At 44.4% G+C, this 14,059-nt stretch overlaps 1 protein-coding gene across 1 annotated transcript; it reads left to right on the top strand.

Annotated features, from left to right (window-relative positions):
• Nucleotides 1–6,007: 6,007 nt before the first annotated feature.
• LOC123147681 (nicalin-1) lies at nt 6,008–11,853 on the top strand. Its single transcript, XM_044566953.1, has 14 exons — nt 6,008–6,392; nt 6,937–7,091; nt 7,583–7,686; nt 7,812–7,878; nt 8,131–8,223; nt 8,299–8,463; nt 8,553–8,693; nt 8,780–8,857; nt 9,396–9,508; nt 9,590–9,650; nt 10,627–10,794; nt 10,883–10,984; nt 11,213–11,302; nt 11,384–11,853. The coding sequence occupies exons 1-14, from the start codon at nt 6,125–6,127 to the stop codon at nt 11,444–11,446; spliced, it is 1,668 nt and encodes a 555-aa protein (XP_044422888.1). The 5' UTR covers nt 6,008–6,124; the 3' UTR covers nt 11,447–11,853.
• The last annotated feature ends 2,206 nt before the right edge of the window (nt 11,854–14,059 follow it).

Here is a 14,059-nt window from a genome sequence, read left to right on the forward strand (position 1 = left end):
CTTCCTCCTCCCCACGTCCGGCCTCCTCCTCCCCGAGCTCCGGCAAGTCCCCGGCGACGATCTCCTCCTCCACCAAACAGTGAACTCCGGCGACCTCGGGGTGTGTGCGTGCTACAGTGCAGCCGGCTGGATCTAGATCTAGATCCCCTCTCGGTTGACTTTTTCGTCCCTAACCCTAATTTTTTATGCATACTTTGATCAGCGATATCTCCGCATCTGTAGCTCCGATTTGGAGATATATTATATCAAAATGTTCGTCTCGACGAGTACATCATTTTATTCCATTGCATCATTTTCATTTGAGTTCATCTTGATGCCCGAAATGCTGTTAGAAGGAGGCTTCGTGAGTTAATTGTCAGATCTGCTAGTTCATCTTAGACTTTTGTCATTTTTGCCATGATTATTGTGTGCATGATATGCCTGTAAGTCCTTCATATGTTTTGTTAAGCATTTTGTTATCTTTCCAGAGGTGCAACCCATGCATTTTTAGGATGTGTGTGGTGACTTGTGCAAGCTTGCAAAGTGAGGCACCCGGTAAATCTGTTTTCAGGGACTTAGTAGTTTTCACTAAGTCTGGGATTATTTAGTTCATGATGCCATATGTTCATGTTGTTTCCTAGTGATCCGTGCCTCTTTTGAGGATGATCAGTAAGGGAGTTTTGTTAATCTTGTTATTCTCTATCCATCCATGTCTTTACTTGCAATTATGGAGCACCCTAGCTTGAGTCAATCGAGCTCTACTTTTGCTTCGTTGTGAATCTGGGCAGATCGTCAACTCGTTTGCGATTTTGCCGGTGCTATTGTAGTTGATCCGTGCATGCTATGCCATTGTTCTTGCCATTTCTAGCTTATATTTTGTGCCTTCTTAATGGATGTATGCTTGCCTTGCCATGACTTGCACCATAGTGAGTGCATCGAGCTCGTTTACATGCCTTCATGAGTTAAATCTCAGCATGCTCAGTTTTCACTAAGTCTGAAATCTGATTGTGTTTTAGCTATGTTCGTGTGCTTATTAGTATATTTTGTGTTCCCTTTTGGCCTCAGGTCACTTAGGGACTTTTGTTAAGCTTGTTGAGTAGCTCCATGCCATGTTCTTATTTGTCTTAATCAGGTCATGTATCATGTTGTTTTGTTGCTCCGAAGAGGGCTTCATGATCTGAAATTTCAGACAAGTGTTAATTTTACTAAGTCTGAAATCTGTTTTGCATTTGCGTTTTTGCCATGCTTGTTTGAACCTCATAATGGATGAATTGGCCGTGGCTCAGTGCTAGACTTTTGTTAAGCATCTTGTGTGCATCCCTGTCATGTATTTTTTTGTCATGTTTGGTGGCTGTAGCATGTTCATTTCGTTGCATTTAGATGCCTACTTGCTGTAAATCGCAGACCGGTGTCATTCTTAAATCGCTTGCCATTTCCAAACCGTAACTCCGATTCCGGCGTTCTTTATATCGTTTTCAAGCAATTTCATCCCATCTTTCCAGTGGCACACTTGGTTTTCCAAGTTGAGGCCAGGTTCATGCTTTTCCTGTCATATCTTGCATTTTGCACCCCGCATCGCATCCCGCATAGCATATCATCATTGCATCTTATTGTTTGAGCTTGCACGTGGTTGATTGTATCCTTGTTGCTTATTTGTCTTGTTTGGGTAGATCCGGGAGACGAGTTTGCTAACGAGGAGCCCGTTGAGTTTGCTTTTGAGGATCCAGTCAACTCTGACAGCTTTGCAGGCAAGATGATCATACCCTCGAAATCACTACTATCTTTGCTATGCTAGTTTCCTCGCTCTTTGCTATGCCAATGCTACGATGCCTACCTTTTGCTTGTCAGCCTCCCAATTGCCATGTTGAACCTCTAACCCACCATGTCCTAGCAAACTGTTGATTGGCTATGTTACCGCTTTGCTCAGCCCCTCTTATAGCGTTGCTAGTTGCAGGTGAAGATTGGAGCCGTTCCTTGTTGGAACATTTATTTACTTGTTGGGATATCATTATATTGCTATGTTATCTTAATGCATCTATATACTTGGTAAAGGGTGGAAGGCTCGGCCTCTCGCCTAGTGTTTTGTTCCACTCTTGCCGCCCTAGTTTCCGTCATATCGGTGTTATGTTCCCGGATTTTTGCGTCCCTTACGCGGTTGGGTTATAATGGGAACCCCTTGATAGTTCGCCTTGATTAAAGCTTTTCCGGCAATGCCCAACCTTGGTTTTACCATTTGCCACCTAGCCTCTTTTTCCCTTGGGTTTCCGGAGCCCGAGGGTCATCTTATTTTAGCCCCCCACGGGCCAGTGCTCCTCTGAGTGTTGGTCCGAACCAGGCAGCCTGCGGGGCCATCTCGGGGAAACTCGAGGGTTGGTTTTACTCGTAGCTTGACCTATCTGAGTGTGCCCTGAGAAAGAGATATGTGCAGCTCCTATCGGGATTTGTCGGCACATTCGGGCGGTGTTGCTGGTCTTGTTTTAACCTGTCGAAATGTCTTGTTGTACCGGGATACCGAGTCTGATCGGAACGTCTCGGGTGGAGGTCTATTCCTTCGTTGACCGTGAGAGCTTGTCATGGGCTAAGTTGGGACTCCCCTGCAGGGATTGAACTTTCGAAAGCTGTGCCCGCTGTTATGGGCAAATGGGAATTTGTTAATGTCCGGTTGTAGATAACTTGAACCTTAACTTAATTAAAATGAATCAACCGTGTGTGTTACCGTGATGGCCCCTTCTCGGCGGAGTCCGGGAAGTGGACACTGTGTTGGAGTAATGCTTGCGCAGGTTGTTCCTCTAGATTCTCGCTCGCGCTTTGCCTTCCTCTTCTCGCTCTCTTTTGCGTATAAGTTTGCCACCATATATGCTAGTCGCTTGCTGCAGCTCCACACATATTTGCCTTACCCCTTCCTATAAGCTTAAATAGTCTTGATCGCGAGGGTGCGAGATTGCTGAGTCCCTGTGGCTCACAGGTTACTATAACTCCAGATGCAGGTCCAGGTGTTTCCGCTCCAGGTGACAAGTACGAGCTCAAGTGGGAGTTCGACGAGGATTCTCAGCGTTACTATGTGTCTTTTCCTGATGATCAGTAGTGGTGTCCAGTTGGGGTTCGATCGGGACCATGTCGCATGTTGGGTTATTTTCCATTTTGGCGCCATAGTCGGGCCATGAGTGTTTGTATGATGCATGTTATTTATGTACTTTGATGTGACGTGGCGAGTGTAAGCCAACTATGTATCTCCCCTTTTACTATATATATTACATGGGATGTTGTGATGATTGCCTAACTTGCGATATTGCTTTCAATGCGGTTATGTCTCTAAGTCGTGCCTCGACACGTGGGAGCTATAGCCGCATCGAGGGTGTTATAGGTGTGGCCTGAGACGATGACGCCATGGGGATTGGTCCCCTGGACGCATCCTGCGATGCTGGAAGAAGCAACAACGGGGTTTGTGGAGAGGCGAGGTGGAGGAGGAGCTGGCGGCGCTAGGAGAACCAGAGGGAGAGGGTCGAGGGAATCGGTTGGAGCACGGGGATCGAGCGGATGGGGCGCTGCGAGGGAGATGGGTCTCGGGCTCCTGGCGGCGCTGGTGGGAGCGAGAGGGAGGAGGGGATCGGGTTAGGTTAGCAGTGGGATTGGTGGGCCGGCGCGAGAGGCCCAGGTGGGCTGGCTGATGGGCTTAGAGGTAAATGGCCGGCCTGGCTCCCTCTTCTCACTCCTCTTCTCACCCTTTTCAAAATAGAAAAATAAAGAGAAAGAAAAAGGGGAGAAAATAAAGGTTAGAGAAAGAGTTTGGGCACGGGGATAATTTTCACGGACTCATAAAAATGTGCACTGTCCATGAAAATTAGGGGAGACATGATTGAAAGATGTCATTCAAACACATTTGAATTTAATTCAAATGGGTTTGAACTAGGGCTTGGTTATAGAAGTGTCCAAAAATGTTGAGGTTTTAGGAGGAGCCTCGATAAAAGAGATGAGAGATATTGGCAAGGTTTGAAGGTCAAACTCGAAGAGGAATAGACATGGGGAATTATTGCACGTGTGTTCATGGGTGATTCCGAAAATGGAATATTTAATATAGCTCCCTACGCATATTGGGAGATATGTTATAAAGAGAATTTCACCATGTGAATATCCCTCGATTTAAATGGATCGAAGACCCATATGTTTATTTAGTTGAGTTAAGAAAAAGAAATGACATGATGGCATGATGACATGATGCAATGCACACAATGCAAAGATGAATGCAATGAACCAAATAAATCACACGACGGAACCCGGAAACCCTGGAAGGCATCTGAAGCTCCGGCCTTGGGCGTCACAAATAGACAAGGTTTTGGCCCAAGTTTCAAGCTTTTCTTGAGAACCTCCATTTTTTCGCATTAATCCTCTTAGTAACATCTACATAGCGAATGCTCTTAGTCCAAATAGACTTCAGTGAAGGCACAAATTGTCATGATCCATCCACCAATTTTCAAACCTTAAAATGTTGCTCTTGGGCATAGATGTTTTAATGTGAATAACACGAGGCACATGGTGAGAAGTTATCACAGCTAAAGGAAAGGGTAAAGTAACGGGGTAAGATAATGTCCAGGATGTGACGTGAAGAACCAGTCCAATCACTCTGAAAGAGGGCTAGCTTGCATATTAGTCCACATGAATTTTCTACCTTTAAGTGGGATATCAACGAGACCAAGTTGACTGATTGCTGCATTAAAATGCAACAAGTCATTCGAACTACCATAATATCTAGAAATGTAGATGTTAAACTAGAAAGGCTTTCTTGGATGGAAAAACTCTGACTTCCTACAATTTCCCCTTCCAAGTTTGCTTCTATTGTCAAAGCTTTCAATGAGGTCGAAATCTCCTAAAAGCAGCCAATCTGGATCATCAGGGATGAAGATACCATCCAGCCAACCAAGGAATCATGTTTTTTTATCATCCTGTCATGGAGCATAGATATTTATGTGAGTCTAGCAATTCCCACATTTGTTTGACTGAAGCACTACATAAGTTGCAGATTCATTCTGAAAAGGAGCTCTCCTTTGAAGTGAAACAACGAGAATTCCACCAGATCTAACTACAAATGGTAGAAAACGCGAAGGCATCAAATCTTGGAGGACAAAATTTCCTAATGAAGGGTATGTTAATATGCTCTTTTTTAGTTCCCTCGAAACACACCACGGTGCAACCACTCTCTTCAATGTTGTTCTGAATATGCAACCATTTATCTGGGGAGTTTAAGTCTCTGATATTTCAGTTAAGAACCTTTCTAGGATTGTGTAGTCATTGAAGAAAGTCTGGATATGATCGGGCATAAGCAAGTAAACATCCGAACAATGTACAACAAACACAGAGGTCGTAACCAAACTTGACATAGGATTGGTATATGATATCAGAAAAGAGCAGTTCACATAGATTCTGAAAGAGAAAAGCGCCTAACAAAAATCCACCCAAAGGAACATCAGGATGCAACCTAGACATGCGTTCACAAATGCTTCCGATTCATATATATGCTAAATGTGCCTGGTTTATCATACATGATATGCTTTGTTAGCACATTTATTATGTTGCCAAACTGAATTTAGCTTAATAAAAATTGCCTAATAACCTAAGAAACACAACATCATTTTTTTCCTTTTTATAAGCATCATTGGAATTCAAAGATGCAAAGCACGTCGGAGTGGAGCCTGACTCTCAACGAGTAAAATAAGAACGTAGCTGAACACAACAAATAATATCGCGATGCCAAACAAGAATGTAGCTAGTCACTTGACATTGCAAAGTTACCATGATGTTTCACCCATGGGATTAGTTTATAGCCACTAATTAACCGAAGCATGGCAGTATCAATTAACTATGCCAAGCCCGCACATGACCTGTTCCATTATGCATGCATGCGATGTTAATCCACGATCGGAAATCACATGGTGAAGTTTATGCGAAGGAGCCCAGAAAAGCAGAGGGAATTACCACGCGAGTCCACGCCGCCACCTCCGCACGCAGTGAAGGTGAGGTCGAGAGGAGGACTTGGTTTGATTGAACACCAGTCTGATACCAATCAGATCGGCAGCAGCGGCAGCGGCAGCGGCTGCATCTGCATCTCCGCCCCGGCTCCGGAGCCCCACCCCACCCCGCCGCGCCGGCCATGTCTCCCTCCGGGGAGGTGGTCGCCTCCGTCTCCTCCGCGCTCGCCGTCCTGCTCGTCCTCCTCGCCTGCGTCGAGCTCGGTGACGCGGCCGCCGCCGTCGGCGTCTACCGCCTCATCCAGTACGACCTCGCCGGCGCCCCGCTCGGCTCCCGCGCCGCCGCGCTCAACCACCACGCCGCCGCCTTCCCGCTCCCCGCGGGGGCCGACCTCTCCCGCTCCGCGCTCGTCGCGCCGCTGCTCGACCTCCCGCTCTCCTTCCTCCGAGGTACTCCCGCCCTCCCTCTTACGCCCCATCCTCCTAGTACCAGCACGCTGTAGTAGATGAGACGAGCTCTTCGCCGGCTCTAGCTAGAATTGAGCTCGATCTGTGTGCCACTTCGCATTGCCGATCGAGATGTGTAGTGTTTGCGATGTACTTTCCGATCTCGTAAGATTGCGGTGTCGGGGTGTATCTGTTACTTTCGTGTTTCTAAATGGCACATGCTGCTCGTTTAGTTACAGCAACCGGGTCGCAGCCAGGATAAGCTCTATTTATGGGCTTTAGTATGCCTTCAGTTATATCATCTGACTTGTTTGGTACTTACTCCTACCAAAATGTATGCACTCACTCATGTGGCATTACGAACTGTCAAGTCATGGCATCTAAACTACAACAATCATGACTCAACGATGATGTTCCATCATGCATGAGCCATCCGAAAAAGATCATGTTTCTTCAATGAACCACAGTATTAATTATTTATTTTGCACATGAAATTTGATTGAAATAATAGTGTTGACAAACTTCTGTTTCATTACGTACTACTCAGAGTACCTGGCAGAGAAAAAACATCTTGGAGGGTTGCTCATTCTGCTCCCGAGAAACATCAGCACTAAGAATGTTGAGGGAAACAACGATGACAAGGGGGAACCAAAGAATGTGCTGGCTGAGCTAGAAAAGTTGCTCATGCATGAAGAAGTGCCGGTAAGTTATAAATCTCTTAGGCAATTATTTCTATCTTTGCTTGTGATTTATATGTTCCATTACTTATACAGTATCTAGTTAGTTATATCACATAGCTCCACAGATATAACATTTAGAAGTACAAATTATAACACTGTAAATATGCATTGAGCTTCTGCAATCTATTTTGTAAATTTGTATTTGGCAATGTAGCTCAACAAAACTAATACAATTAAAGTTGCATTTGAAATGCTGATTGGTGCTTTTAGCTGTTAACCAAACTTCTCTTTGTTTTGAAGGATGCACACTTTAAATTGCTATTGGTAGAGCACCAACAGTTTCTGTGACCCTCTTTACAGTATAACATTGTTTTTATAAATAGTGATCTTTCCTTCAGATTTGCTAATGTTTTTTTTTTGCAGTCTAAATGTCCTGCTTCCTCTTTGTTCAGTGATCAACTTTTTAAATATGATATAATATTTTGGCTAACTCATGTGCATTACTCAATGCAGTTTCCAGTGTACTTCGCTTTCCATGACGACAATTTGGATAACCTATTGGCAGATATTCGTAAAATTGCCTCTTCAGGCCAGCCAGCCTCTGCATCAACAGGAGGGTAATACTTGAAGACGAAACTCAGCATACTCTCGAGTGTCCAGCATTTTGCACTATAATTAGTGTAGCACTTGACTATAAATTGTCAGCCTCCTGCATGGTCTTGATTATCTTTTGGACTTGTAGATACAAGCTTGTAGTGCCTTCTGCGGAACCTAAAAAGGTGTCATCTCCAACCATTTCAAATATCCAGGTAGCTGCTCTGACATGAATTTACTGTCTACTTTCGCATTCATCAGGTTGATCTTATTTACTTTATAATTCACTGCAACATCTTATAGATCTGTTTTCTTTCGAAACAAACAATTAAATAGACCATGATGAATGGCTGGCTATATGCCAGAAGTGATTGCTACACCTGATATCTGACTCTTATAAATATAATAGTGTTTCCCATCTTTCATGAGATGTCAACAGGACTAAGTTTAATATCTTTGAGTTGCAGGGATGGTTACCTGGATCGAAAGGAGAGGGCGATGCTGAACAGCTTCCAACCATTGCCATAGTTGCAAACTATGACACTTTTGGTGCTGCACCTGTATGTAACCCAGAAAAAATGTTTCAAGAATCTTTGATATTATTTTCAATATTTTCATAATACATATGTTTTTAGGCGCTTTCCGTGGGAAGTGACAGCAATGGAAGTGGAGCTGTGGCTCTTCTAGAAATTGCAAGGATCTTTTCACGCCTCTATTCAAGTCCTAAGACCAGAGGCAAGTTTAATCTTCTCTTTGGATTAACATCTGGCGGACCCTACAATTACAATGGAACTAGCAAGGTTAGTGATCATCTTGCGCCATTATGAAAGCCTTCTGGTGCATATTCATGGTCAACTCACAGCTGTATGGTTTTCAAATTTTGTTACAGTGGCTTAGAAGTTTCGATCAGCGTGTACGCGAGAGTATTGACTATGCAATTTGCTTGAATAGCGTTGGTTCCTGGAGCAATGATCTCTGGATGCATGTATCAAAGCCTCCAGAGAACCCTTACATCAAGCAAATCTTTGAAGTACAGAGCCATTTCAAGTTTTTGGTCCATAACCTCAATTGTCTGCAATGATAAGTCATTCACAACTCGAAGTTTCTTTGCTTCAGGATTTTTCAGATGTCTCCAAGGAAATGGGCATTTCAGTCGGCATCAAGCACAAGAAGATTAATGTGTCAAATTCTAGAGTATGTTCTTGCCTTTTGAAGCATTGTAAACCTTCATTAGGTTTGGATCCCATCAGGATTTCAGATAATCCATCTTACATGTACTTACTGTCAGTACTAGCATGATAGCATTTGAAATATTTATTGGTGAATCAATTCTTCTGGCATGGTAGCCTGACATAGTATTTCGAGTGCAGGATCAAGAATTAGCTTAGTATTAGCATCAGGGCTGGTTTAGAAACGAGTTCAGAACTATCCCTCCGTTTCTAAATATAAGACCTTTTAGAGATTTCAATACGGACTAACATACGGATGTATATAGACGTATTTTAGAGTGTAGATTCACTCATTTTTCTCTGTATGTAGTCTGCATTGAAATCTCTAAAAAGCCTTATATTTAGGAACGGAGGGAGTATATGCTATTTGTAGAAGTTAATATGCTTTTTTAGTATTTACATTTTGGAATCTAGAAGCCTTTTACCGCTTTAGCATTGCTGATTAACTATTCTATTTCGTTAAACTTTCAAGCTTGCCAAGTGACATGCTTGCAATCTTGCAGGTAGCATGGGAACATGAGCAATTCTCGAGGTTTAGGGTGACTGCGCTAACTCTTTCGGAATTGTCTACACCTCCTGAATTTTTGGAAAGCACTGGTGGTCTGTATGACACTAGGTGAAGTCACTTCTAATACACCCTAATCCTTTTTTCACTGTCTTAGTTTTTAATATTTTACTTGTATATTCCTTCTTTCAGAGAATCAGCAGATGTTGAGTCAGTAATGAGAACTGTCAAATTAGTTTCTGAGAGTCTTGCGGTAAGCTAAATCATTTGCTCTGAATTTTTTCATTTTACTTTGCACTTTGGTTAGAAATTTAGATTTAAATGTCCACAGCAGTAGCATGTATGTAGGATAATATACCTGTTCAACTGGTTTTAACTTAGCATGAAGTTTCTCCTGAAATATGTCAACACAAAGTTGATCGAGTTATTTTAGTGCTTCAGTTACACTCAAATGTCTAGCTGCATACAAATAGCAGTTTAGGAGATTCTGCCGTTCATCCATGTTACAATGGTTTTGTGTTATAAGCATGTTTGAGTGATGCAAAAATTCATTAGAAATGCAAATTACTGCTATGATGAGTGTTTGGAAGAACTAAAGTTACTGATTACCTCTTGCTTTCTTCTGAACCAGGATTCTTATAGTTAGACAAAGGTTTAGGAGATTCTGCCATTCATCCATGTTACAATGGTTTCATGCTATAAGCATGTGTGATGCTAAAAATCATTAGAAATGTAAATTGCTGCTATGATAATTGTTTGGAAGAACTAAAGTCACTGGTTACCTCTTGCTCTTTTCTGAACCAGGATTCTTATAGTTAGACGAAGGTTTAGGAGATTCAGCTGTTCATCCATACTACAATTGTTTCATGTGATACTGTTATTTAGGTAGCATGTCTGTTTGAATGTGATGCAAGAATTTATTAGGTAAGCAAAATGCCGCTATGATGATTGATTGGAAGAACTAAAGTTACTGGCTGCCGCTTGCTCTTTTCTAAATCAGGATTCTTATAATTAGACGAAGGTTTAGGAGATTCTGCCCTCCATCCATGTTTCAGTGGTTTCTTGTTATGTAGGTGGCATGTTTGAATGTTAAAATGATTAGATGTGCAAAATGCTGCTATAATAAGTGATTGGAAGAACTAAAGTTACCGTCCGCCTCTTGCTCTTCTGAACCAAGATTCTTATAGTTAGATGAAGTCTGATATTATACTAATAATGCCTCTTCACAGAGACAAATCTACGGGTTGAGAGGAAGGAACATTGATGTTTTTGCTGATAACAGCAGTTTAGCCATCATTCCTCACTACATCCGGTCCTGGTTGGATCTTTTTTCACGGACACCACGGGTTGCGCCTTTTCTTCAGAAGAATGACCCCTTCATCTTAGCACTTAAAAAGGTTGCGTACCTGCTATCAGTGATCTCATCTAGTTCACCTTGTTCATAGTTTCCTCGCAAGCCATGACACTATCTATATATTGGTGCAGGAACTGTCCGAGCATACTACGGATGTGCATGTTCAAAATGACGTCCTTGATGGCATGTTCACTTTCTACGATGCAACAAAATCAACTTTAAACGTATACCAGGTAAGTGTGTAAGCTTCATGCCACACTTTCTCCATGTTTGGATATCGCCATTTAATTTCAGAATGACATAAAAGTGTACTGAGCATATATAGAGCCTCTAGCTTGGTAGTGCCTTGTGATGTGTCATCCACGGATGAATTCCTATCCACCTTTTATGTTGCTTTTCTTAGATATCACCATTACCACATTGAAAGAACCTCAACTGGCCTTTGATTGTCCATTTCACAGGTTGCAAGTGTTACTTTCGACCTGTTATTCCTTCTGGTGCTCGGTTCCTATCTAATTGTTCTCTTCAGTTTCCTAGTAATCACAACACGGGTATGGACCGATTCATTTCTGTAAACATAACTAGAAGCTTTCTTTCCCTGCAACTGAGATGATACGTTTTCTCTTGAACAGGGCCTCGACGATCTCATTAACATATTCCGGCGGCCTCCATCACGTAAAGTCAAGGGAGCATAGGCTAGATCATCATGTTTTGTGTATTAGTAACGAGGAGAAGTGCATGCCTAGTTAGAAGAGCGCTAGACACCAGGATTTACGAAAAGCTAAGCTTTCCACAGCAGATAGACCTGTAATTTTCAGAATTACCCTTTGTTCTCTAGCCAATGTGAGCGGCATCAGATTCTCCAGGGCGAAAACATTTTCTTCTGCACACAAGGAATTTTGACTGTAATTTGTTGTCTGTTATTTGTTTTTTTCATTTCTGGCTACTGTGAAGTAGAAGGCCTATCTGCATAATCATCGTGGCAGTGTGTTACTGTGTTATGTATGGATAGAGAGCACCACTCTGTACTCCCAAATCTGTACTTGGGTACAGTGAGATACATCTTCTGAATACACTCAAAGCAGAACTGCATCCTGCTTCATACCTTGTTTTAATGTACTTGTAATGGATTGGGATGCATGATTCCCTTAGGCCTTGTTTGGATGTGGGGGTAGCTATTTACAGGGAAAAGACGACCTGGGCGGAATATTCTTGACAAAACAAAAACCGCGCTGAAAATTCAGGTGACCCATTCGGAGAGACAGGGCACTCGATGCATCCTTCCGATGTTCTGGTGCAGCCACCCCTGGTGGAGAGGTGAACAAGCACCCAGATCGAGCTGCGGGTCTGCAGTTGTACAGACACCAGGCCCCGGTTCCACCATATCTGCTTCTCGTCGAGATCACATGGCAGATCTGGAGCTCGTTTCAGCACCAGGCCTCGATTCCACTGTATCTGGGAGACTGGGACTCCATCACAAATCAGAGGAACGTGTGCGCTACTTCTATATGCAGCAAGGCTTGCCGACGGACTCCCGCTCTCACCTGGACGACCATGGGACTCGTGTTTAACTTCCAAAGTCGTATCCGACCACTTGGACGTAAGGAGGATTCCAGCTTACCTGCGGACGTTGGGATATATATGGCCGTTCAGAATACATATGCATGCATGATCCTATTTTTATTTTTTCAGATTTATTATATGCATGCATGATGCTTTTCAAACTTCTGTTAATGGTACATCCAAAACTGTAGCATACGCTTCAAACTTCTGTTGATCATCACCTGCCCCTGTGTGGAATGGTGATAGCACACGCTTGCATGCCTGTTCAGTGTTGAGGGTATTGTGCACAATAGTCATCAGACCACCGACGTTCTCCAACAGCTCCAGGATGTAGTAGTGTCATCTGCTTTCAGAAACAGGTGCTGGGGATGAGCTCTGATGGTGGGCGCAGCCATGGAAAGCGCAAGCGTCTTGTTCTTTCTTGCTGCTTGACACCATGTGAGTAGTGGCGTATCAGCTTGTTGCCAAAGGCCAAGATAAGGTGTTCTGAAAGCTGATACCAGCCAGTCTTCATTGGGTGGGGCGACTCTCCCCTGGATACTTGCAGATTACATGTACGTATGAAATGTCGTCAACAAAAACCACATTGTCGGCGTTTTGGAAACGAGGGTTCCTAGACTTGCCTGCTTGCGGCCTGTGGCGTGGCTTAAAAGGGGGCCCAACACGGCCCATCTTCATCAACACAGACTCAAGACCCTCGCGAGTGGCCAAGCCTCGCGAGGCGGACGACACGGAGGTTCCTCAGGCACGGCCTTATCAGGCTGGCTCGCGAGGAGACGGAGAGATTAAGACGGGGTACCTCACGAGGTGCCCGTGACGCAAGCCATGACGACCAAGGGCGCCAGGCTGGCGCCAGCCCGCGCAGTATCCTCCTTTCCTCTTTGGTGCAAAGGGAGCAAGCGTAGGCGGGAGCATCAAGCAAAGGCGCCCGTTTCGGTGCAACGAGATCAAGACCAGTCCAATGGCAGGGAGGAAGTCATTGTGGAGCCCAAGCCAGCGTCACCACCAGAGTCTTTGACAGGCGAGGACCAACTTTAGTCAGGATAAATGTACCAGATGTTCCCTTTCAAAATGGCCAATTGTTGGCGCCCTTCCCGCTCAATATTTGGGAAAAGGGCCAGGGCCATTGCCTATAAATAGGACTAGCCACCCCCAGGGTAGGGGGGATCTAAAATCGGCCAACCCTGAAACAAGCTGAGACCGAAATCAGAGAGAAAATCGAGAAGAGAGAGAGAGAAGGGTGACTGAACTCCTCTTAGCAGTTCATCCCCCCGGCCAAGAACAAACCCTCGCGAGGCTGTTCTTTCTTGTATTGTTCATCATCATCAGCCCAAGAGGCAATCCACCACACCACACACCGGAGTAGGGTATTACACCACAACGGTGGCCCGAACCAGTATAAACCCTGTGTCTCTTATGTTGTTCTTTCCATAGCTTAGATCTTAACAAGGCGGAGGGGTGCAGGTAGGTAGAAGGCGAAATCTCCGCGTGCACCCCAGTGTTCGAACCTTAAGGGTCTGCCGAAACCCGAAATCCGACATTTGGCGCGCCAGGTAGGGGTGCGCCGGAATTCGTCTTCCACCACCCCGTTCTCCTCCGACCATCGCGTCCATGTCTGACACTCGTCGGGCCCACGCCGAGCGCCGGGCCGCTCTCGCTTCCTGCGTCACCCAGACGGCTCCTGTCGGCGGGCGTCCTCGCCGTTTCCCGTCACCTGCCGTCAACGCCGCCACCGGCCCGGCGGG

This window comes from Triticum aestivum, chromosome 7A, assembly GCF_018294505.1.
Source record: "Triticum aestivum cultivar Chinese Spring chromosome 7A, IWGSC CS RefSeq v2.1, whole genome shotgun sequence".
Lineage (NCBI taxonomy): Eukaryota > Viridiplantae > Streptophyta > Magnoliopsida > Poales > Poaceae > Triticum > Triticum aestivum.